Source organism: Drosophila navojoa, chromosome 4 (assembly GCF_054131105.1).
Source record: "Drosophila navojoa isolate 15081-1374.11 chromosome 4, UAZ_NAV_1.0, whole genome shotgun sequence".
Classification (NCBI taxonomy): Eukaryota; Metazoa; Arthropoda; class Insecta; order Diptera; family Drosophilidae; genus Drosophila; species Drosophila navojoa.
Window position 1 is genome coordinate 16,210,005 of NC_142892.1, and position 27,257 is coordinate 16,237,261.

General features: G+C 35.4%; 1 protein-coding gene and 2 long non-coding RNA genes across 3 annotated transcripts in view; 1 reads left to right on the forward strand and 2 right to left on the reverse strand.

Annotated features, from left to right (window-relative positions):
• The window catches only part of LOC149091441 (uncharacterized), a 36,157-nt gene extending 11,476 nt beyond the window's left edge, over positions 1-24,681 (forward strand). The window contains exon 2 of the long non-coding RNA XR_016196880.1: positions 24,384-24,681. This is a non-coding gene — a long non-coding RNA (uncharacterized LOC149091441). The remainder of the gene's footprint in view (positions 1-24,383) is intronic.
• Positions 849-27,257, reverse strand: Mkp3 (Mitogen-activated protein kinase phosphatase 3). Its single transcript, XM_018100383.3, has 5 exons — positions 26,099-27,257; positions 4,690-4,807; positions 3,502-3,703; positions 3,304-3,439; positions 849-3,231 (listed from the first exon to the last, which is right to left on the reverse strand). Exons 1-5 carry the CDS (start codon positions 26,526-26,528, stop codon positions 2,741-2,743), a joined length of 1,377 nt encoding a protein of 458 aa, XP_017955872.1. The 5' UTR covers positions 26,529-27,257; the 3' UTR covers positions 849-2,740.
• On the reverse strand, positions 12,840-17,507 carry LOC149091442 (uncharacterized). The gene is made up of 3 exons (XR_016196688.1): positions 17,367-17,507; positions 12,935-17,311; positions 12,840-12,879 (listed from the first exon to the last, which is right to left on the reverse strand). It is a non-coding gene; the product is annotated as an uncharacterized LOC149091442 (long non-coding RNA).

A 27,257-nucleotide genomic window follows, 5' to 3' on the forward strand; every position in this document is an offset into this window, starting at 1 on the left:
TTCCATATTTGTTCCATGCACAATTTTTGTTTATTTTTATAATTATTATTCTCTTTTGGAGTGCCATTGAATTAGCAAACATTTAATTATATATTTATTAATAATTAATAACTTTTGCAAAATTCTCGATACACACAAATATACATTCGTGGAACATTTAAAAATTGAATTTTTAAAATTATTTATTCGATTTTCTTTTGTTTTTCATTTCACTTCATTTTTTTTTTTTTTTTTTTTTAAGTTTACTGACTGAGGCATTCAACAATTAAATCGCTTGGATTGCGCATTAAAATTATTGCAAATTTCATTATTCCATTGGTATATGTATTGGATTGATGTGGTTTTTCACATATATATTTAATGGGGCTTGTCCAACCAGCTGGAAAAGTTTCGACCCAATCTCTATATATATGTATATATGGTTTCGGTAGACGTCCAATTGTGTGCACTCTTTCAATGGAGGAACTCTTTCCGTTTTAGCTGCCTTTACAAACGTTGCACTAAAAATTCATTTAAATTTCAGACTGTTTTCTGTCCACAACATTTCTGGGAATCTGCCATGAATATCATCGAGTAAACATCGTTGCAATTAAATTGATATTGATATTGATTTGAAATGTTTGTAAATTAGGTTAATTTCTTTTCATAATGTTGCGTATACGCCTTGTCTATCAGAAGCTTAACAGCTCTCTAAAATAACAGACAGTTAACAGCGTTGCAGGAATTTTGTTTAACAGAATGTCGCAATCTTAATATGGGTTTTATTTATCGGCAGACTCGGTTTCTAACTTCTGTGTAATTCTCTTCTAGTTTTTTCTGATACCCTTTAACTTACCCTTACTCTTAGCGCTCTTGCACTGTTCTCTGAGATATTCTGTACAAACATTATATATGCCTTTTCCTTAAGCATTTTCGATAAGTTTTCAAAACTGGAATCGTTCTCTCTTGTCCATATTCCATTTCATTTTCATATATATGTATATTTTTTTCACTTAGTTTAATGGATTTTTATTTCCTTTAAAAAACCATTTAAGCTTGTTTTGTGTCTTGTTATATTTTATATATTTATATATATATATATTTTTTTTTTATTTTGCGCACAGCCTTTTTTTTCTCAAAAATTTTTTTTCTGGGTTTTCTTTGTTTCTGTGATTCATATGTATAGTATATTTATTGTTCATATATATATATATATATATATATATAAGCACATATATATATTTTTATTATGTAGTTTATATATTTTTTGTAAACCGTTTTTCGTGTTGACGACACCTGATCATTTTTTGTACCAACTTTGCCTGACTGCATACATATATAGATATAGATATAGTATATATATATATATATATATATATATATATATATATATATATATATATATATATATATATTCATGTACATAAGAATCCATATGTTACTTCAAGCCTTCTCGCTTTGGAGTACTTTCAAAAGTTTGCATATTTCAGCATGTTTAGAATATCATTTTCAAATTTATCAATTTTTTTTCTTTTTCGTTTTTCATTTGGTAAAAACTCTTAAAAACTATGCCAAAAATTTAAAAGAGCAGCATCCCCTTTAGTGGGCGTGTCTCTTCATTGTTTTTGGATTTCATTTACAGCTCCTCATCCCGGCGCTTCTAAAACCTTAGAAAAATAGCCAAACCCTAATGTGTTTCATATTTCTTTCATTTTGTTCTTTGTATTCTTGGTTGAAATCGAAATAAAAAATAATAAACATAATTCATTTCTTGTAGTTTATTTCTCATTTTAGTGTTTAATATTTTGCTTGCAATTCTTCTTCGTTAAAAATCCGTTTCATTTTTTTACATTTAGATGACTTGGCTTTCAATAGTTTGTATCATAGAATATATATTTTATAAATTGAATTCTTATTTACGTGTATATAACAATTATACATTTAAAATTTATAAACTTTTTTTTTTTTTTTTAGTAAAATTAAAAAAGCTATGCGCATAAAAACAGATTTATTTTCTTTTCTTTTTTGTAATTTAAACTTTATAAATAACGCGTTTCGTGTTTTTGTATTTTATATTTTTTTAATATTAATTGTTTATTTTTGTTTTTACTTTCAACTTGTTTTGACTTGGCTTACGAATTAAATACAAACATGTACATAAGGTTCATTCATATAAGTATGTATACAGTATATATAAATATATTTTATATATATTTTCTTTTTAGCTTTTTTTTTTTTCTTGTGTGAATAAATTTCAATTAATTTTATTTTCATTTTCTTCATATCTATTTCATTTCTTTTTGCTTATTTTCTGCTTGTTAGACTTACAAAATTAACTAGAAATTATATTTTATTATTACAATTATTAATTATATTATATGCTTTATATATGTATATAAGTGTATGTGTGTGTGTGTGTGTGTGTGTGTGTATTCGACAACCAAAGTAGGAAAAGAAGTTTTGTTTTCTGCATAGCTCCCAGCTCTTACGGCTCCTCGCTTGTCGCCTCGGCTGGCTGCGCATTGGCTGGCACCAGCTCCACCACTGAGACAGCCTCGGCCGTGGTCGTTGTTGAAGTGGATGAGCTGGTGGTGCTGGCCGGTGACATGTTGTCCGCATTGCCGCACGCCAGCCCAATCGGTGGCGGCGAACTGGTTGCTGCTGCCACTGCTCCTGCTGCTCCTGCTGCTCCTGCTGCTGCTGCTGTCGACTCCTGACTCTGACTGGGAGGCAGCACAAAACTCTTTCCCGCACACTGATCTCATTTAAGACCCGTGTCCGACGATGGTGTCCAGCGATCGAACTCAATACCCGAATCGGGTGAGACGCCAGTTGCCTTGGCCAGATGCGCGGCCATAAACCCGCCCGTTTGCATGCACTTGCAGTCGGGAGCGATGCAATTGCATGAGAATTTCGAGCCACGGCCGCAGCGCGCCACCAGGCTGGGATTGCCCGAGAGCACCGTGGCCGAGGAGCAGCCAGCTGTGGGTCCAATCATATTGACGCTGCCGCTCTCATCCATCGCCTGGCCATCGCAGGGACTCAGACGCAGTTGGCTCTCAAAGGATTGCAGCTGCTGCATGAAATGGAAATTGGGCGAGACATCCGCCTTGCGAGCACGCACCAGCATGAACGCATCGTTCAGACTGAGCGCCCGTGTGTGCATCAAATAGGCCAACGTCACCGTTACCGAGCGCGAGACACCTGCCAGGCAGTGGACCAGCACCGCCGAATTAGCCGAGCGCGCTTCCTCTGCAATGTGAATGGAGAGTAAACCAGTTGAGAATTGTAAAGAGAATGCTAGTAAATATTCAATGTACGCACCTATAAAGTGTATGGCAGCTGGAAAATGCATCGCCAGATCCTGGGAATAATGATCGGTAATGGGTATTTGCAGATACTTGATAATGCCCAATTTCTCAAACTCATTTGGCAAATCGGGTGTCACATTCAACACGTACTAAACAATGGGGAAGTCAATTAGATTTAAATATGAAATATATTACTATAGTTTTGGCATACCTTAATGTTGTACTTTTGCAAAGCATTCAAGTCGCTGCTGTGCGTGGAATTGCCCAGAAAGAGTCCGGGCACTATCTCAACGGGCGCCTCATTGAAATTATGATGGTGATGATGATGATGGTGTGAGGTGCTCTCGCAGTCCGAGGACTCGGCGGAACTGCTGCACGCCGAATCGGAATGTGGCGTGGAAATGCGTAGCGATCTGTAATGGATTTAAAAAAAAAAGTTTGTATAGTTTCTAAATAACGGAAAGTAATATGTGAAAATTTCCTTTAAATGTATATAATATGTACATATATATTATATGGGGAACAATCGCTTCTTCTATCTATTTATGTTCTTTATTTTTCTAGTTAATATATTATTATTATTTAAAAAATAGTTGAAGAGCTTAAATAGCTAAAAAAAAAAAAAAAAAACAGTATTAATTTAAAATTTAAATAAATTAATATTAAATTGGATTTATTTTACTACAAAAAAAAAAAAAAAAAATATATATATATATATATATATATATATAAGAATAATATAAAAATTTTACAATATAAAGAATTTTAAACAAATAAATAAATAAAATTGATATATAAATAAATAAAATAAATATATATATAAAAAAAAAACAATAAAAAATGAGAAAAATGAAGGAAATAAATAAAAAACTAATTCAAAATATATGAAAAATAAATAAATCAAATGAAATACATAATATGAATATAAAAATATATAAATTTTAAATAATATATATAAAATAAATAAAATAAATCTATACAAAATATATAAAAGAAATATATACGAAATAAATAACTAAAAAAAATAAACACAATAAAAAAAATGAACAAAATAAAATTAAAAAATAAACAAATAATTTAAAATATATGAAAAATAAATAAATAAATCAATTTAAATAAATAAATAAATAATATGAAAAATGAATAAAAAAAACTAAATAAATAAATATACAAATATTAAACTATTCTTCAAATATTAAAATAAAATAAACTAGTTTTATAAATTATAAATTCATTATGAAGATTATAAGGCAAGACAGTAGCCCAAATCAGAATCAAGCCAGAACATAATGCTTAAATAAACAAATAAAAGCTCCATCACATGAATTGAGCATAACAATATTTCGATTATCATAATTAATTATACATGCAGTTGCACAAATTCTAGTTGTTTACTCACTTAAGACCCATTAACTGATCGGCCTGTGTGTTGCGACTAGATTCCATTTCTTTGTTGTGCGCCTGGTTATCATCCTCGCACCACTCCGGAAATGCTTGGCGAAAACTGGAGAAGCCATCTGAAACCAAACAGACAGAGAGAGAGAGAGAGTGAGAGGGGGATATTATAAATATGAAACTTTAGATACATATGCAAACTATAGATACAGATGGAGATGCAGATGCAGATACAGATACGGGTACACATATAAGAAATCAACTTTTAAGTATTCTTTTGAACTATGCGCGTGTTTTGTTTGGCTTTTGTACGCTTGAAAAATATTTCGTTATGCTTAGCCAAGTGTGTCCTTTTGCTCTATGGGTAAGACAACACCTATTCAACACACACACACACACACAGCTTAGACCAGCCACGCCCCTGACCACCGTCTACCGGTGCGCTGAAGCGTGCGTGAAATTCTTGCCGTTTGCGTGGCTCATTCATAAAATACGACTTTCGTTGAATGTCGTTGTCGTTGTTGTTGTTGTTGTTGCTGTTGTTGTCGTAGATTCCAATTAGAAACGGAAGTGGCTGCCATACGAGACGCGACTCGCAACTCGCTGCGCAAAGGAAAATGGGGCACAAACGGAAATGCTCTTTCTATATTTATGCACGAGTTTGCAAGCCGGCAAATCGAATGGGTGTGCTCGAGAGGGCGCAGCGGGGCGGGGCAGTGCACAGCTGGGCTGAATATTATGATGACTGCGTTCGCTCGCTGCGAATTGTCATAACACAAAACGGAAGCACACAATTTCCTACATGGCGCATTATAAATGCGATTCCGCATTTGAAATTGAACACCAACAACAGCAACAACAGCAACAACAGCAACAACAACAACAACTACAGCACCGGCTCAGGCACCGGCACAGGCAGCAGCAGCAGCCATTGGTCCAACGGGTTGTATACGCTATCAAGAAGCCGGCATTCCATTTTAGAGAGAGAGAGAGAGAGAGAGAGAGAGGGAGGGAGGCGGGAGAGGGGTGTCGCTTAAGGTAAAGGCCAAGCAACCAAATTAGCCCAACTGACTGCAACAGCAATAGCCAAAGAGCCGAGGCGGCCAATTGCAATGGCAAAACTCAAAAAATGCATTTGATAGCAATTTCCGCTGCAAAGAGAAGCGCTAAAGCATATATTCAAATTGAAGAAGAGACAGTGAAGACTGAAAGTACTTCTTGATATGAAGACAGGCTATATGAAAGACGAAAATTAAGCAGACTAACTAAAGACTATTGCTAATTAAGTATATATTAAATATAATATAATAAATTATTATTATATTGCTATAGCTAATTTAGTATATATTAAAAGTAATATAAACCATTATTATTATTTTTTTTTAGTATATTTTTTATATTTATTTTTATATTATTATTCTTATTATATTATTTTTTTTTTAAATATTGTTTATATTTATTTATTTATATTTATATTGTATTATTCTTTATATATATTTACATTGTATTATAAAATATTATATTATTTTTAATATATTTTTAAATAAAATATTTTATATATTTATTTATTTATATTTATATATTATTATTCTTATTATATTTGTATATATTAAAAATAATATAATAAATTATTATTATATTATTTTTAGTATATTTTTAAATTATATATTTTTTATATTTATTTAGTTTTATTCTATTTTATTATATTTATATATTTATATTATACATAATTTTAATGATTTTAATAAGATTTCCTGTATATGTAATATATCTGTTAAAATAACATTATCAATATTTAATTCTGTTAAGTGATCTTCAATATTAAATCCGCACTAGTTTTTCATTGAATTATAATAATAATTATTATATATTAATATTAAATAATCATCAGATCACTCATATTGCTTTCCATCTTGATCCAGATTTGCAGTTTATTAAAGATAAAAGCAACACCTAAAAAAGTTTCTCATATGGAAACTAAACTTCAGATTAACGAGCTCTATGACAACCTTCATATTGTATAACTCAAATACTAATTCAATTTTAAGCACTGATTAAACTGTTATAAGCTACATATGAAGACATGTTCAATAAATTTAGTGAAATCTATGTATGTAGCTGTTTCATTAAGCTTTCTCCCAATATAGAAAACTTCTCATATAAGGCACTTGACTTGGGAGCTCTTATGCGTCATAGAAATCTGCTTGAACTCATGGGAAACCCAATGCTATAAAAACTGCCAAGACGATAGCTCCAATGCTGTGATATTAGTCACACAAACAGACAGACAGGAGAGTCCGAGGAATATCTCTATATAGACGACACTGAGCAAACATTAAGTATTTATTGTAAGCTCACATTCTATGCAAACAGAGTCCATATTTGGTCAGGCAGGAAATTGAAGGCGACTCAAACATTTTTCACATGAAACTCTCGAAAGGTTAAACGAAAATCGATTCAATTTTCTCAAAATTGAAATCTAGTTGAGAGGCTTGCAAACTTTTGCTATATATGTATATGTATATGTGAGTCTCTCCCTCTCTCTCTCTCTTTACTTTGACCATCTTGAAGTGCTTTCTGCCCACTTCACATGAAATATATGTATATGCAGACAATAGAAATTTTATAAATAGAAATTTATTTGATATTCAATTGTTTCTTCATTGTTGTTTGTCGTTTTCCATATTTTGCGCGTGTTTCGCTTCCTGTTTTCGGCTCCATGAGAGTCGCCACGGACGGACGGACGGACGTACGTGTCCGGTGGCACGGTTCAACGGATTGGCGTTCCACTAAAGGGCACACTTTAAGTGCAGTGCGTCATATGCCTGAGGGGGCTGAGGGGGCGCAAAACGCAAAAGCACCCCCCCACCCTCGACAGCAGCGACAATTGCGAGCCAAATTAATTAGCCAAGCGCCCAAATTGTATATAAGCTTCCCCACAAAAGGGTAGTCCACTGGCGATTCAAGCTGGAAACCGCCAAGTCGACCGCTTGTCTAACTGTTTACGCGACAAAAGCTCGCCTACGTCATTTCCGCTCGAACAGCGCGAAAGGGTTGGTGGGCCGGGGCAGGGGCTGGCAGGTAACGAGAGGTGGGCACACGCTGGCATTGGGGAGTAATAACTAGGTAAATGTGAATGAAATGAATACAGCGTGGGTGTGTGTGTGAGAGAGTGAGAGAGACAGAGAGAATGTGTGTGTTTGTGTGTGTTTTGTATCTCAAGTCAAAGCGGCGGCGATGTTAGCAAAAAGTTACTTAACTCACGTTTTGTTTACCCTACAAAAGGGTTTAAGTAGGCTATGCTCAACTAGAGAACAAATAAAACTGATTTTTAAAAAACTTGTTATACTTTTTTAAAAATATAAATAATAATAAATGAAATATCTTCATTTTATAAAAGAAATATTTATTAAAAAATTTGTAAATGTTCCAAAGAGCAAAAGTGAATATATTTAGTGGAAATTAATTTTAAACTTTAAAAATATATATTTTTGTTAGGAAAACAAAAAAATCACAAATATAAAATAGTAAAAAAATATATTTTATAAAACTATGAAAAATGTCTTAAATAAAACTATATTTTAAAAAGACACTTTTACTATTTGATATATTTATAATATATGTATATTTTATTTTATAAAATATATTTTTATCCAGATTTTTTTATATTAAAAAAATACATATTTTATTTTATAAAATATATTTTTTATAAATATAAAATAAATTGTTATATGTAAAAAAAGGTTTTAATTTGTATTATTTATTATAAATTATTTATTTTAAATAAATAAATATTATTATAAAAGGCATTTTTCTATATCAATTATAGTTTTTTGATCAAAATTCTCTTTTTTACAGGGTATTTCATAATCATTATGCAGAGCTTTTCATTTTTTTTGCTCACATTTTTTTTTATATATTTATTTTATAACTCACGCTCACAGCACACGACGCACGGTCAAACAAGCAAGCAAACAAATGAAGAGAGACGCGGCAGATAAGCCCCAACAGGGCAACAGACAAAACAAACAAATAAAATGAAATATAAAATAAATGCAATAAAATTGTAAAAACAGAAGAAAAAAAAAACGCAATTTGTGGCAGAAAAAAGAAACAATGAATGAGCCAGAATAGAAATTGGCACGACTAGCATATACCCTATACACTCATGCGGCTGTGCAAGCATACCCCACACCTTTTTCCCACCACAGGGTATTTTTGTTTGCTGTCGTCCGCCAGTTGTAAAAACTTGCATGTATTATTTATAATGTTATTTCGGCTTTGTTGTTATTGCCTTAATAAATAAATAATCCAAATATTGCGCTTAGCATGACAAGCACATCCCGTGGGCGGTGGCTGCAAATATTCCAAAAAAAAAAGAAGCGAGACTCGCCATGGGTGGGTGTTTCTCTATATATACATATATAGTTATATATGTTTGTGTGTGTGTGCGTAGAACCAGGTGTTTGACAGAGCTCGAGAGTTGTAAGCACAGGTGAGGCGAGGGGAGGTGAGGTGAGGTGAGGCTCTCTCTCTCTCTCTCTCTCTAAGCTTTAGTTCAAATCCGGTTTTAAAGACCACAAAAGGAACGAGACAATAAATAGGCAATCTGTATGTATTTTAAGTAGTTTCAGCTCACAAATTGTTAGTGTCATTTATTTTTTTGTTATTGTGTTATTTGTCGCTTGTTTATGGTTTTTGTTTTGTTACCTTTTTTTTCCTATTTTTTTGTTATTTATTTATTTTTATTTTTGTTTAAGTTTACATTTTTCACGTTTTGAAGGTCGTTTCCACTGTGCGCGAATCTTGTCATTGTTGTCGTTGTTGTTGCTGTTGTAGCTGCTGTGATTACTGTGTGAACTCATCAATGAAACAATACAGAAAGAACACACACACACACTTACACTATGCTGTATATAGAGGCTGATGTGATAGGCACAGATATACAGCTGTATATATACATATATACATGATGTATATACTATAGTATAATATATATATCAACGTATAGGAAGCTAGACAAAAGATATGAATGGTCGGCATGCGAGACAATTGCGAAGAGCGATAAGAGATAACGACCTTTGAGCCATTCGCAACAGTTACGTTTGAGCTACTGTGAAGACCCTCGAAAATGGAATTAGTTTGTTTGGTTAAACCTATGAAAATCGCATAGAAAGGTCAAGAGAAGGAACTACCAAGCAAATGAGCAAATAGGTCTAAGGAAGAAAGAAAGAAAATAGATATCGCCTTTCTAAGCAATTATCTATATATGAAAGATACAAACTAACGAGAGAGAGAGAGAGAGAGAGAGAGAGAGAGAGAGAGAGAGAGAGAGAGAGAGAGAGAGAGAGAGAGAGAGAGAAAGAGAGAGAGAGAGAGAAAGGAAGACAGTAAAGAAAAACTTAATGCAGAGTTTCAAAAACTACAGAGAACATAATCATAAATATGTATGTATATGAGAATCGCATAGAAGTCACTCACATCTAAAAGTAACTTCCTCTAACACTTAACCTTTGTTATGTATTTCCTTCACAAAACTCACCTGATGCATTTGCAGCACCAGCTTTTCCACACACTGCCCATAATTCAATTTGAAGTAACAATTTCTCTGGATCGCCCCCAGAGCATTCACTTTAAAACACTTGTAAGACACAGAAGATGCTCGGGGAAAGGCTGTAGGTCATGCTTGACATTTAGCCGTGTGGGCAGTGGCTCGTGTTCGCGTTCAATCAATCATGTTGTAATCAATCAATCAGCTCGAGCCCGAGCTCGAGTTGCGCGAGTATTTAAAATGTCAACCAGACTGTGGGCTGTCGTCTCTACTCTGTGGGCTCTTTGCTTAATGGGAATTTCTGATGACATTATTTGAGCATGAGCATGAGGAGAACCTTTTTTTTTGAAACTAAGCCCAGCAAAGTTTCTTGTGCAATGCATTAAATAATTTCCCCATCAAAAGCGGAAGTGGCAGTCATTAATATTTTCGCCTTTTAGCTGGCACTCATTTCCATTTGCTACCCCCTCCCCCACCCCCTTAGTACTTTATTTGTTCTCGTTCTTGGCTTTTTGTTTTTTATTATTGCTTCCCCACAATATTTCCCGCTCTCGCACTGTGTTTATGCGAGCAGCTAAAAAAATGTTGCTCCAAAAATAAAGCGAAGGCAAAACTGGAAAATTTGGGGCGTCTGTGGAAATGTAAACAAAATGGGGCCACATCGGTTTGGGATGGTTCCTCTTTTTTTTATTTTATTTTAACTTTTATATATTTTGATTCTTTTTTTTCGTTATCTGTGTGTGTGTGTGCGTGTGTCTTTCGTAACTCACAAATACTACAAATGTGGGGTTGGCTTCTTTTTTTTGTATATGTATGGATATACATACGTATAATGTCTGGCATTCTGTCAGAGTCTGACTCATTGACAAATAGCATTGAACTGCAGGCGATGTTCTCGTCGTTGTCTTTTCATTCATGGAGCTTGGAAAACAGACGTGCTATATACCCAGTTATATATAAATTTGTATATACATAGATGTGCATATATGTATATGTATGTATATGTACGCTTATTTATAGTACGCCATTGTGAAACACATGGTCGACTGCATTTCTAAAATGGTGGCGCTGGCTAGGAGTGGGGGAGATAGAGCGTGTGCTGCTGCTGCTGCTGCTGCTGCTGCTGTTGTATGTTATAGACATGGCCACACACATGGCGTATGCGTAATATTAAATTCTCTCCTTGTTTTATTTGAATGCCACACACACACGCACGCACACACACACATCCTTCTGACAAACACGTGAAAGCCGCAGCCAAAACAAAAAACGCACTTTGGAAATACCAAACAAAATATAAACCATTTGGAATGTTATTTGAAATTTATTTTAGCGGAATTCGTGGTATGCGCACGGTTTTAACACACAAAGTATGTGCAGCTAAATCCTAAGCAAATTCCACGTAAGGAAACTCATTTGAAATTCATTTAATTTAAATCAGCAGAGAACGGGAGAGAGAGAGAAAAAAAAGGGAATGAAAATGATGAAGTAGCATTATTAAGTTCTTCATGCCAATTAGCTTTCAAATTTAATATTAAATTACATAACATTTCTCAGCTCATTTCATTTGATTTATGTTATCGACTGTTTTGCTTCACTGTGCGACGGTTGAGCACTTGACGTCGACGACGCAGTTACAACAGCAGCTTGCCAGAAGCTGCCGACAACAACAACGCCCACGCAGATAAGAAAAACAACAACAAAAGCGAAGAGAACAAGCACAGCCGCTTAAACCACCTACGGTCATAAAACCAAAAATGAACGTTGCTTAAAATGAATGCAACAACAACAATGACAACAGTAAACCAAAATTCTAAATAAACCAACGCCCGCGCGCTCAAAGTATTTTGTATTGACTAATGAGAAGAGGGGCGGCGAAATAGAGAGAGAGAGAGAAAGAGAGCGCGCGAAGACAAAGGGACAATAAGAGCTGAGCGCTGAGCTCGGAATTGAGCAAAATGTTAGCGTAGACAAGAACCGGCTCGCAGCTTTTTATGCTGCTGCCGTTGCACTTATTGGACTTTGGGGCGTGTACACCTGTTATACACACGCACACTCACTCACTCACACACATTTACGTGCGCAAATATGTAATTGCAAAAATGAAGAAAGAGTTTGGCTTTACATAAGCCGCTTCGCTTGCCTTCAAAGTTGGGCGCCCAAACGCCAAATGCTTTTATGAATGAATGCGCCACGAAAGTAGAAAAACTATGCGCACATGGTGAAAGAAAGAAAGAATGAAAAGCACTAAAAAAAAAACAAAGGAGAACGACAGAGACAACAAACGTGGGAGAGAGATAATGGTACATAGAGACAGCGCTTAGCACGCAACTATTTGTAAAACAGCAATTTCGCATTGAAAACGTGACTAGCACACACACATACACAAGTATACAGTAACAAGAGAAATACATAGCTGTAATAAAACAAGTAAAGCATTTGCAAAACTACGACTATGAAATACTCTTTGCGAAGCAGAAGAGTTGAGCTGGAAGAAGTTTACAATGAGGTGAGTTTAAAATGTATAAAATATACGTATGAAGTGTGTACATATGCAATATGTACATATGTATGTATATTTACTTATGTATATATGTATAATACGTTGGTACTCCCTTGGAGCAACGACACAATTTGATTCATCTAAAATAAGCGTTCTTTTATTACAACGAAAAGATAATAGCACATGGTTACTAACCTAAAATAAGCGAATCAACAATTAAATGTTTATGCTCCTATGCATTCCATTGAACTTCAATTATTAATTATTATAATTATTTTTTTTAACTTAAGATTAATCTAATTATTTTTAAAGTAGTTTAATATTGATTAATTGATTATTAAGCTCATTAACTTCACTTGTATCACAAATCTCTCTTTTTCATCTTCTTATTTATCAGCTGATCTCCCCGATAATTTATTTGTGTTTATCGATATGTGGCCCACATATGCATGTAAAACTCACAAACATATGATTAGAGAAATGTAAATGTACACAAAGCTTACATCTCCACCCCCTAGTCGCTTAATTTCTATGAAATATGAATTAAGCCTAGAACTTATGAATTAAGCAGCCATCGGAATGAGCTTTGTGACATGGTAAAGAGATATAGATTTTTTTCCACGACCCGTGTTTATTTTACAAATCGAATCAGAGATTTTTTCTTCTATTTCAAAAGGACCAATTCTTATTTCATCCATTTTTCTCCTGTTTAGCTTATTGCCGTTGGTTATATAGACCATATCGCCTTTTTGAAAATCATGTTTTTTCCTATTTTTATCAAATAGTGTTTTATTATATTCATGGGATTTTTTTGATCTGAGCAGTGCTAAATTCCGATCTTGTTCCAAATTTCTTGAATAGTTGTTCATATTTTTTAGTTCCGGAGGTAGTAAGTCAGTGAGCTCTCCGTTCATCAGATAGATAGGAGAAAATCCTGTTACTGTATGCAATGTTCTATTATATTTTTTTACGCATTCTTCTGCGATTTTCGACCATGCCTTTTTTGTTGCACCATTATCATTGAGCATACATCTTATCTTATTTACCAAGGTTTGGTTTAATCTTTCGTTCAGACCGTTAGAAAAGGGAGCATCTACTGCGGTTAGAATTAATTCTATATTTTTCTCCTTAAGGTATCTTTTGAATTCATTTGAATTTATGGCCGGATACTGATCTGCAAGCAAGATTTCAATCGAATTATGATGCTTCGGTACTTTTTCAATTAGTTTTACGAAGTCGCAAGCGAGTTGGGTTTTCGAACATGATATATATGCGAATCTAGTAAAATGATCTACTAATAAATGTAAATATCTTTTTGTCGATCGTTGTCCACCAAAGCCTCCAATTGTATCTAAAGACATTATTTGTAATGGTCTTTCTGCAGGACCTAAATATGACAAACATCCAAACTTCTTGTTTAGTCTTGTTTTGTTTTTTATACAAGTTTCACATATTTTGCAGATCATTTTTATATTGTCTGATAAATGTGGTGCTGTATAAAACGGTTTCATTTTCGCTTCTATTTGACCTACTCCAATGTGGCAGAACTCATTATGTATTCTCTTTATAAGTATTTTACTATATTCTTCACTCAGAATTATCTTTTTCTTATTATTTCCATTCTGCTTGTAATAGATATCATTTTCGATAATAATATGTTTCTTGTCTTTTAAATCTGCGTTTTGTTTTTGATCATTTTTTATATCATTTATGCTTATAATATTTACCGTTTGTAATTGATCATCATTATTTTCATCGCATTCGTAGACAGGATTTCTGCTAAGGCAGTCAGCTTCCTTATTATCCTTTCCGGGATTATATATTATTTTGAAATTGTATTGAGAAAGGTAGTGTGTCATATCACCCAACTCATCGTCTGTTCTGTTTTTTATGTTTAAGTGCTCTAGTGGTTTGTGGTCTGTGTAAACAATGAATTTGATTCCAATCAGCAAATGTTGCCAGAATTTTAAGCATTCTTTAATTGCCAAGCATTCTAAAAAAATTGCCTTCTTCTTTTTTTGCGAATCATTCAATTTTTTTGAAAAATAAGCTATTGGTTTTTGGGTACCATCGTTTTGTGTTTGTTTTAAGATCGCTCCAATACCTTTTATGCTTGCGTCTGTGTATATAAAAGTTTGAGCTTTTGGATTGTAGATGGCCAGAATTGGTTTTGAGCACAAGTATTGTTTTACTTTACTAAAGGCTATTTCACAATCAGTTGACCAGACAAACCTTACATCTTTTCTGAGCAAGTTGTGTAGGGGATCGAGCATAATTGAGACGTTAGGGATGTATTTCCTATAAAAATTCACTTTACCTAAGAACTGTCGTATATTTTTCTTATTTTGTGGTAAAGGAAAGTCTATTATAGATTTTAAATTATCTTTTAGAGGAGTCACCAAATTCTCTGCGATAAAATGACCCAAATATCTGACTGAACTTGCCGCAAAATTGCATTTTGTTAACTTTAACCGGAATCCTTCCTTTACTATAGCATCTAACAGTTGTCTCAAGTGAATTAGGTGTTCATCGAACGTCTTTGAGAATATCATAATATCATCTATATAGTTTACAACAAAATTTGTTAAGTTGTACTTTCTAATTATATTCACCAGAATTCTTTGAAATGTTGCAGGAGATGTTTTTAATCCAAAAGGGAGGCATGTCCATTGATAATGACCTTCTTGTGTCACAAATCCAGTCCTTGGCCTATCTTGAATTCTCAATGGTATGGACCAGAAGGCTGAGTTTATGTCCAGTGTTGTGAAAAATTTACAATCAACTGTCTTAACCATTAAATCTTCAATTAAAGGGAATGGTTGTGATTGAGGTACTATCAGTTTATTTAAATCTCTAAAATCAATACATAGTCTACTCTTCTTCCCTTCATCTCTTTTATAAGCCAATGTGACTGGTGCTGCAAATGGACTATAGGATTCCTCAATTAGGTTATGTTTCAATAATTGAGCCACTTGCTTTTCGATTTCAGCTTTATCTTCTAACGAACATCTGTAAGGTCTTTTGTAACAGTATTTTTCCACCTGTAGGTCTATAAACGCTTCGTAGTTCCTTACTTTGCCGACATCATACTTATCTTTGGCAAAAATATGTTTATAATTATTTAACAAGGAATTTATTTTACTTCTTTGGTCACTATTTAAATGATTAATATTAATATTGAAATCATTTACATTAATGCCTTCATTGAAATTTACTTGAATTTTAGCAAATGCATTTTCAATCTTATTTTCTTTTTTATTTTGACTCTTGTTATTATTATTATTTTTAGTCATTTTGATATCTTTCAACTTATTTTTATTATCTACATTCGATTTTTCTTCTTTAAGTGAATAGATGTTTAAATCTGAGTCGTGGGTCAATCCAAATCTTTTTATAGTGTCTAATCCCAGTATCATATCATAATTGAAATCGATATTGTTGTATATATATTGTAGTTTTTTGGATCTGCAGTAGTGTCAATTTCCAATACTGAGTTTATTCTTTTATTTGATTCGGTGCTTTTGTTTTCTCTGATGTTGAACCAACACAAATCTACAGGGTGATATCTATTTTTATTCCCTCTGCTTTCACAAATCTTACAAGGTTGTTTAAACTTGGGCTTCACTTCTGTCTTAAATATTTTTGATTTATCTTCATATGCTTTGACATATTTTGTTTCGAGAATGTCCTCAAATTTTCTCAGTTCACTAAATAAAGCAACTGGAACTGTGACATCTTGTCTGTCAATTTTATTTCTTATCAATTTTGGAAGTCCGTGGACAATTAGATTTACTAAAGTTATATTATTCATATTTTTATCAGTTTCCAGTAATAAACGTTCTTTTTTTAATGCATAATCCAGAAGTGAGCCAGAGATATATTTGTAATTCAGCGCATAGGTGACAGAAGTCCAACCTCTATCTGCAAAAGTTTGTAAAAAATTTTCTTTCCATGTTGCCCACTCAGAGCTTATTGTATGTTTAATTAACATAGAGTTAAACCACTCCTCCGCTGCCTCATCTAAGAATAGTCTTAAAGCTTCAATTTTCTCTACATCTTTGATAATACCTAACCTATTACACTCACTTTCATATGTCTGTAACCATTGGTTTGAATTCATTTTTTTACCTTCAAATCTATCAAGCACAAATTTGTCACATAATCTATTCAAATTTGTGCTTTTACAATCTTTCATAGAGTCACTTTCTCTTTCACATAATTTTTCAAGAAGCTTCAATAAAGTTGTATCTATTTGATCTGCAGAGGTGTTTGTTTTGCTTTGTTCCATGCCCGAAATATCTTGTAGCAGATAGTTATTGATTACCATATTACCACTTCCATCTCTGTATAGCTGTAAAATCTCGTCACTTAGTTTCATCCACACATTCCTGAATTGTCCCCGTTTTTGCAATGATTTTGCAACGTTCCGGAATTCTGGTAACTTCATAAGTTCAGGGTGAACTTTGCATGATTGGTAATTTTGTGGAATGCTGTATTTCTTCCATAAACGTACTAATTGTTGATTTATAATACGTTGGTACTCCCTTGGAGCAACGACACAATTTGATTCATCTAAAATAAGCGTTCTTTTATTACAACGAAAAGATAATAGCACATGGTTACTAACCTAAAATAAGCGAATCAACAATTAAATGTTTATGCTCCTATGCATTCCATTGAACTTCAATTATTAATTATTATAATTATTTTTTTTAACTTAAGATTAATCTAATTATTTTTAAAGTAGTTTAATATTGATTAATTGATTATTAAGCTCATTAACTTCACTTGTATCACAAATCTCTCTTTTTCATCTTCTTATTTATCAGCTGATCTCCCCGATAATTTATTTGTGTTTATCGATATGTGGCCCACATATGCATGTAAAACTCACAAACATATGATTAGAGAAATGTAAATGTACACAAAGCTTACATATGTACATATTAACTTTAAAAATGCCCACTCCTCTACTACACCCTCTTATATGTATTCAAACCAATCATACCCTTTTTTCGCCTTTAGCATATTGAGCAATTCTTGCATTCCGTTTCCATTTCGTTTCAATTTCGCTCCATTCATGCATTGAATTAAATTCGTTTTTAGTCAATTTGATGCAATTTGCACAAGAGCAGCAAGTCTGCTGAGCGCATTGGAATGGCAATGGGAATGGAAGTGAACTGTGGGAGGGGAATGTATGTAGCTGTATAACAAAAATACCACACACACAGTGAGCGGACGTGCGACATAAATTTAAGTTACTTTGTTGTTGCTGCACCATCTTCCGCATAGCCAGCGCTAGTGTTGAACTAAGCAAGTGAAGCGTTCGTTCCACATTAATGCATATGCTAATCGTACCATGCTGAGCGGCGTGGGGCGGGGAGTGTGAGTGAACATTAAATGAACTCATTGAGTGAGCATTCATTGTTCGAGGAGGTTGAAACCACTGCTAGAATATAGACAATGAATGCGGGGCATGGTAGACTTTTTAATTCGCAATGCTGTCGTTACGTCTTTTTGGCCTGTCAAACTGTATAAGCCATTCAATCAAAATGCAAATAGGCACAGGGCTCTATGAACCGTCGTCGATGTGGCTGCTCGGCTATAAATAACAAGAAGCCAAGCCGCAGCTTCCCAGGTATTAGCCAAGTATCCTGAGGCATCCTTTTTGCATTTATTTATTTTTTATTTTTATTGTTGTTGTTGTTGTTCTGCCTTAAAGCTGCCGCACATTATTAATTAATTATGTATAATTTTGCCAAGCTACGCAATTACATGAAATTCGGCAACGCTGGCTGGCTGCTGCCTCCTTTCTAGCAGCACAGGCCAAAAATGGAGAAGCAGAAAAAAAAAGAACACACTAGAAATTTTACAGTGGCTGTTAAAATTACATACAAATTGGAGAGAAGAGGAACGATGGAGTGGAGAGCGGAGTGGAGAAATGGCGTGTAATTGAAATTTCGCTCGCTGAGAGAACTGTAACTGTATCTACAGCTGTACAACTGTTGAATATACATACAGACAAATGCTCATACATGCATATATACTATATATGTATTTACATATATATATATATCTGTATCTATAGCAGTAAATCTGTATCTGCAACATTTTGAGCATATTTTCGGCTGTGGCAGGCGGGTCGCAGCATGCCTGTTGCCTCCCCTTTGACCGGGGAAGTTTTTGCAAATGGGGTCAAGTTTAATGTGCAGCTTCCTGTTGCTGCTGCTGCTGCTGCTGCGCCAGTAATTGCAGATGGATTTGCTCTCGGCTTCGAGCAAGCAACAAGTGCAGCCAACTGACAAAGGAAACAGCGAGAGTGTGAGCGTGCAAGGGAGAGAGAGAGAGAGAGCGAAAGAGAGCGATAATGACAGAGTTGGAGTTACATTTTATATCAGATTTATTGATTTTCTGTTTGCATTGGACACACTTGGACACTTCCATTGCAGAGAGAGCGCCACGCGCAACATGAAATCATATCAGAGATGAACATTGAACGACAGCAAGATACTCTATGTTAAACAAATATTGAAATAGATTAATTAACCAAATATAACTAATGCTATCCGACTATGACATACCCTAATAATATTCTTCAGCAAAAGAAAAATGTTCTAAAACTTCTTATTATACTAAGTGCTGGGCAACAAAAGTCGTATTGTTTACAGCTATATCAGGATAATGGTCAATACATAACAAAGGGCCAAGCAACAATAACAACAACAACAACAACGGCAACATTCAAACAGTAGCTGATCCCCCTATAACATTTAATCAGAATGCGCCGCCATTGAGCAACGTGCTCAGAATTTCATTTCGAAATGAAATGCCACAAAAGACAGGTAACAAGAAGAGCTCGGGACGGAACGGGGCGGGGCCTTGGCGCTGCTGGGTCAGGGCGTTTATAAATATTGCATGCAAGAAAGATGAAAAAGCACGAGAAATGGAAAAGCGAATATGCAACAAAGGTCTTCTGGCAGCAGCTAAAAGAAAATTTCATCAGTCACAACATTTTACGAATAAATATCAATTGCGTTATTGAATTTCCAATTATTAAAATTATGAAACGCGTAGCGAATCCTCAATAATTGTGATTAAATGTTGCCTAGACATAAAATATTCATATTATTTGTGTTTTCTTTTTATTTCTCTTTCATCGTTATGGTGCTCTTTGAAGTTTGAATTTAATTTTCAATTTATAAAAGCTTAGACATATTTTTTTGCTGCTCTTCTTTTTTTATGCACAATACTTTAAATATTTTTCTGCTCCTTCTGACTTGACTCTAGTTCCCGTTATATTTCTCATCCAGCACACAGCGCAGAACTTGCCTATTATTTCATTCATTTTATGTAGCGCAAGCAGCAACAAAAACCACGGCTCAAAACTGCATTCATCGTTCGCATTAAGTGAAGACACGAACCGCACACACACACACGCATGCATAGAGCAACTATTGTAGGAATTCAGCTCCTCTCTTGCATTCACTCAGTCTGTCGGTCTCTCCTTGTCCGTTCTTCTTGTTCGCTGTCCGTTTGTCGGTCTGCTTCTTCTTCTGGTAGCCGCTGCTGCTGTCTCGTTTGGAATACGCTGCTAATTTGCACTTTGATGAAATGCGTTCATGCTGTTGTTGTTGCTATTACTGTAGATTTATGCATGCAGGCGCGCAACGCCGACGTCGACAGCAGCCTTTAGCTCCATTTCATTTCGATGCCGCCTTTACTTATGCACACACACACACACACACACATGAACATATGTATATACATATATGTATGTGTGTGTATATAAGTGTGTACACATTTCTTATTCCTTTTCGCCTCACGGAATCAAAGCAAAATTCAATCGTTGTCTTCGTTTCTCTTTTTTTGCTTTGTCGCTGCTTGATGTTTCTGTTTGCTAATTCCAAGAATACAACAATTTACGCGTCCAGCTCCCCCACCAAGGCAAGCGGGCAGTAGCAGTTGGGCAAAGGGAGCAGCATATAAGACTTCAGCTTCGCCCTCGCCGTCGTCGTCGTTTGTATTTCGCAATGCGCCACTGATTCTTCGACTCTTTGACTTCTTCCAGTTCGTCTTGCGCTTTTATGTTTATGTTATGTGCAACACACGCCCTGGAAACTTCCGCTGAATTCATGTGAGGAACGCCGAGGTATGCGGCACAAAAGACCCACGAAACGCCCTCGCAGCGCTCTGACCGGAAGTCGCTTGTCGTCTTTATCATTTTTGTTTTTTATTCTTCTGTTTTGTTGTTGTTGTTGTCGATCATCAATTCTTGCAAATATTTGCACCATGTGTGTGAGTGAGTGTGTGTGTTGGTGCTGCTCTCAGCCTCCGCTATCGCAGGTGGCTCGAGACAGAGATTCAATGTGGGTCTCGCCGTTAGGCGGCTGTTTAATTAAAACCCACACAAACTTTGACCCAAATCCGGCGGCAACACCAACAACAGAAAAATGTTTGTCTCTGTTTTCGTGCAGCCGTAGGCCGCTTCTAATTCGACCAACCAACTGTTCCGTTCCAGCTGTCCACCCGAGACTCCGCCAAAACGTTGTCAAATGCTTTTTCGAGTGCTTGCCGGCTTGCCCTCATGTGTGTGTTTTATGTATGTATGTATGTGATTGCTTAATAAGACGCCAACGTTGAACTGCTGTCTGGACACGTTCATGTCCATTTTGCACGTGGGCAGTGTTTTTTGTGGTTGTTTGGTGTCAACACCAACCGAATAAAACCGACGAACCGCACAGTGTGACAATTAAACGAAAAACATCTGATTTAGTTGACACTGAGATTTATATTTGTAGAGATTCAAAAATACAAAAGAATGCTGTGGTTCTGTTATATGTATACATAACATATTTGCATATGTATGTATGTATGTATGTATGTACAGTGTGTACAGAAGATTAAAAAATGCAACATAATGTTATGGTTCTGTTGTACACAGTACAGTGCATTTGAATGAATACACAAACACGTACACACATATGGACATAAATATGTATGTATGTATGCATGCATGTGTGCATGTTAAAATTGCCTGCTGGCAAGTTCAAAGCTTAAAAATCTCCGCAGCTGCTTTGCTGGCAATTTTTTTTCGGTGAAGGCAGTCCAGTTGAAAGCTGTTATTGGGAGCTTGCAAGTAAAAGAGGAAGAATAATAAGGGGAAGGAGAAGGAGCTGTCGAATTTGCTGGAAGGGAGGCAGCGCAGCTTCTTCTGATGAACTATCATCAAATTGTAATGAGGCAAGCGACGGCCTTGGAAATAAAATGAATATCCGAATAAGAATAAGTGTATGTTCATACACATACATATGTAAGTGTGTGTATATTTATGTTGAGCTGTAAGATGCCACGTGTTGTTGTATGTATGTATGTGGAAAGCGAGTAGAAAACTTGTGAAAATTGCTTAGGCCCAAAAACAAAATTAAAGCAACTTGTTCACAAATCAGGCAAACAACTCTCCAATGAGTCGCAAGCAGCAAAATACAAATGTATGTGTGTAAGTGTATATGTATATGTGCATTTCTATATGTATGTGTGTGTATATATACATACATGCAGTGCCGAGCTTGTTGGGGAAAATGCGAATGCAACAACGACAACGCGTGGAAATGCATACCACAGAGTTGTTTTTATGGCAACGACGCGACGTCGCTGCGCATGCGCGCAGCAGCCGAGTTCAATTTCTATAAAAGGGTCGACGCTGCAGCAGAGAGAAGTCGCTGCCAGACAGACGCAACAGACTCTGACTAGGCACAGCCTCTGAACAGTGGAGCAGCTTTGTATCCGTATGGCTATAAAAAATTCAAACAGCAAGAAGAAGAAGAGTCAGACAAGTTCTCCGACGTCGCCGCCGCCGCTGTCTATAATTTTAACTCAACTTCCAACTCCCCAATAAAAGTGGCGGCGGTGGCAGCGGCGTCAGCGTCGGCGGCTGCGAGAAGACGACCGCAACGCATCGTTCGTTGACTTTACGTTTGCTAGGGCCAGGGCGAGTGAGTGAGTAAGTGGGAGAGCGATAGAGAGAGAGAGAGGGATAAAGAACAAGCGGGAGCAGAAGTGAAAGAGTGAGCGCAAAAGGAGCGTAAATGATGATGGGTTTGAAACTTTGCTAAATATAATTGAATTAAATTTCATGCAACGGAAGCGCTTAGTTTACGAAACTTGACTACTGATGTGCACAATTGCGCTCTCTCCCACACACAGACACGCACACACATGCACATGCCGACAGACGAGCATTGGCTCTCTTCGCATAACTGTGACACTTGGCCCCTATCTTAATTGTTTTAATTCCGAGAAATGCATACAAAGTGGCATTTAATTAAAATGAATTTTGCAGCAGCAGCAGCAGCATTAATGCACAGTGCATCCGGCTGCCATAATGAACTCGCCCCGCACACAATCCTGTCAAAAAGCGAGAGAGGGAGGGGAAGAGAATAACGAGAGCGCCGCATAATAGCCCGATTTAATTGCATTTCAAGGTCAATTAGCGGTCTGAACTTTAAAGGAAACTAAACAATCAGTTTATATCCCCCCAGGCAAACAGGACGCTAAACTGTTTGCTAACTTGGTCACAGCTAGAAAGCGCTTCTATTCACGTTGCTATGCCTTTTACTGCATGTGTGCGAAAAGGACAAAACAGCTGTTATAGGCTATGTAAATGCTTCCAATGAGCGTTGGAATGTTAGAACTTCCAGTAATTGGAAAAAGTTTGTACTTTTTTCTTTTAGAGCGCGTTAAGCATTATAAATTACAGTTATAAAAGATATATAATAATAAAATATTATTAAAATTAATATGAAAATAGAAATTTTTGGTGTTTCTTGTTTTTACTAATATTTACCTTTCATAACTATCCTATATATGCATACAAATCTATTATATTTTATATTTGACTAATGATGCCTCGATTATCTTTGAATGGGTCACCCTTTCCGTTCCATCATTTCATTATCTCGCATGCACTATATATACATATATCCTACTGATATTTTAATCAAGCTCTAACGGTATATGTGTATACAATACCATTTGCCATTTGCATTCACCACGGAAGGGAACTCAAGCCCCTGGCAGATAAGATAAGACCACCAACACATTTTGGAACTGGGCCAAGTGGCATCGGGAATGATATTGGGAATGAGAGAGCACGAAAGTTTTACAATACAAATCGCGCTTATCATCGGGGGCATAAAATAAACCAAACGAACACTAAGGCGATTCATTCCAATTCCATTCAGCAGGGCCTAGAAATTCATTTAGCATTTATTATTTAGCTGGCATCATTAGCAGAGCCCGACAATGGGCGACACTTGAGGTGTCCTTTTTAATGAACCGAAAGGTGCCAGAATTTTACACAAAATGTCAAATGAGGATTTTCCAGTTCGATGTATTTTCCAGTCGTAAAACTGATCTGCTTAACACTCGTTCGCTGTTGTGTTGTCCCAAATGCTGGTCAAAATTTACCTGTAGCACAGGTAGGCACAGGATTCGACAGCAACAGAGCAACTGACGTCACGGTCTCTGTCTCTTCTTCTTCCGCTTGATGACCTTATCTTATGCTAATTTAGCAGCCGCCGAGTGTTTCAAGTTCTATTTTCATGAAATGAAACGAATAAACAATGGCACGAAGAACTAGACGGAGACTTAAAAAAAAAAAAAAAACAAATTCGGGAGCAGACGCCGACCGGTCCATTTATTGACGCCCTATTGTCAATTTGCGATATTAGCACACGCTGAATGGAACGTGCGTACGTCAGCTACGACAAGCTTTTACACAGAATGCAAGAGAAAGAGATAGAGATACTGAGAAGAGGGACGAGGGAAATGGGAACATTGAGACAGCTGGCAACGGAAGGAGAACACACACACACCCATACACATGTACATATGTATATTTGGGCGCTTGTAAGCGAGCGGAAATTGAAGTGATAAAAATATATATGAAGCTAGAGTCAAGCAGCATCAGCAGAAGCAACAGCAACTAGTCAGATAATTATATATGTATTCCTATATATCTATATGTACATATGTAAATAAAATAATATAATAGAGATTCCTCAGAAAATTAATTGTGTTTCTTGGAATTTAAATTAAGCAAAACATAAATATTTTATTTACATATTATTTAATGAATTAATGCAATTTAAATATATTTTATATACATATATATATATATAGAGTGCATTTTTCTATACACAGATACAAATAAATAGCTTATAAGATTTATATGAATTTAAATAAAACCAATGAATAATAAGGTAAATATGATGAATGGTTTTTTGAATGAGAAATTTATTGTTTAAATTATTCACTTATGTCGCATCGGTGTGATATTATATACATATGTATAATAATATATTCAACAGTCATCTATATAAACACTTATATATTTTTTATTCATTTTAATCAAGTCAAAATCAATCAAAAGTGTCAGACATGGAACTTGGCCAGCCAAACAAGTTCAAAGCATCATCACATACATTATCTTCTATAGGCGCCACATTAAGTATTTCAAAAGCTATTTGGCAGATCGTTCAAAACTATCTATGTATGTATGTATGTGTATATTCATATGCATATATACATTAATCTGGCTGTCTGCCTGTTGAATCTATTCTTAGAAACGGCATTACGCTTATCAACATCGAACACACCTTATAAAGGCGATGCTATTCAATTAAAATATATATATTTTGTATATTTGGCTGCATAAAATGCAAAAAAGTGACTGAAGAGTATATTGGTTTTGTAGCTATATAAGGATAAAAGTTATATAATCCAGTAATATAATCAATCCACAGAATCCTTTCGTATTCATAATCTACTTAGAACAACTTGAAGACTTTATACAGGGTATATCACGCTCGAGCATTTTTCTCTTCTATTGTTATTTCTGTGCCTTCGTACTAATAATAACATTTTTAATAATACATAATGCCGAGCAGCAAATGTTTATTTATGGCTTGTTATATGCAATATTATGATTTGTTTTATATTTATTTATGCTTCTGTTTGCTTTTGTTGTAGTTTTTGTTTTGATTTTGCGTTTATTTTTCGTGCTAAAAATGCCGTGCTACGAAAATAAAACAAATGAGTAAAATTTTTGTATATTTTTTTTTTCGTGTGCGTAAGATTGTTGAAATACTTTTTGCCTATGCTATGGAATGCAGCAATTATTTATTTATTTTGTTTAATTTTATCATGATTTACTCATGGATCTCACCTCGCAGCGAGGTTTATAAATTCCTTTTGAATTCTTTATATTTGTAGTTATTTATTTATTTATTATTGACTTATGGAATTTCTTATTTATTCATATATGTATGTGTTTATTTATGATTGACTCATGAAACTCACCTCGCAGCGAGAGCACGCGACATCCGTCCTGCTTGAGGCGGCGATAGAGCACATTGATCGTGGCATCGTTGCCATTTCCATACATTGCAAAAGCTCCAGCCACATCTTGAGCTGGTTGTTGTTGTTGTTGTTGGGGCGACACGCCCACATCGTTGTAGAGAATGAAGGGGCTGAGTTTGTAGCCCGCCTGTATGCGCTCCTTGAGCTCCTGCGACTTAATTGTGGATGGCAAGTCGATCTTGCCAGCGGCCAGACGACGCAACATTATGCTCGGTATGCTGAAGTTAACGGCGCTTCGGATATGCGACTCACTGTACTCCTGAGAGGCGCGACAGTCGAGTATGATCAGCTTTTTGGCTGGGTCGCAGCTGGCTCTCAGCTCCGATTGGAGCCACTCTTTGCTGCAGCATTCGTACTCCGTTTCCGGCATCTTGAAAAGCTCTCGCAAATGCACTCTCACACTAACACTCTCAATAAAGCGTTTCTAGTTTGTTGTTGTTTTTTCTCCTTTATTTATTTCGCTTTCGTTTCTTTTTCGATAACCTTTTCACCAACTTTACAACAACAAAAAGTTTACATCATCTGCTGCTGCTGGTTCATTTGCCTGGCGCACATTTTTTTGTATTTCTGCTGCTTCTGCTTTCCTTTTTGTGTTGTGCTTCTCGCTCTTACAAAAAAAAAAACAGACACACACATTCACATACACGTACACACAATCATATACGCGCGCACGCAAGCAACCAACGAAACACAATTTTTACAATGAAATCTTTTTCCAGCTACGTTTTGTATACAATTTTTCCAAACGCTTTTCTGTTGTTTCTCCTGAAAGCATTTAATAATACTACACTTGCAATTTGTTTTGTTTTTTAGTTGCTTGATATTTTCTTTACACTTCGTTTATTTTTTTATTGTGCTTTTGTATCGCACTTCAATTCTTTTATTATGTTTTGTTGTAGGCCCCCATTCGCACGCACACAAGCCCGCCAAATCACTACCGTGTATGTATTACTGTAGTTGTATGTGTATGTCGAAGTTGAGTTTGAGCAAATGAAATAAACAGAGCCTAAAAAACGCGCACTGACCGAACACCGAACACCGTGCGAGCGGGCTACAAGCGACAAGATACAGATACGCTGAAAGAATGAAAAAGTAAACG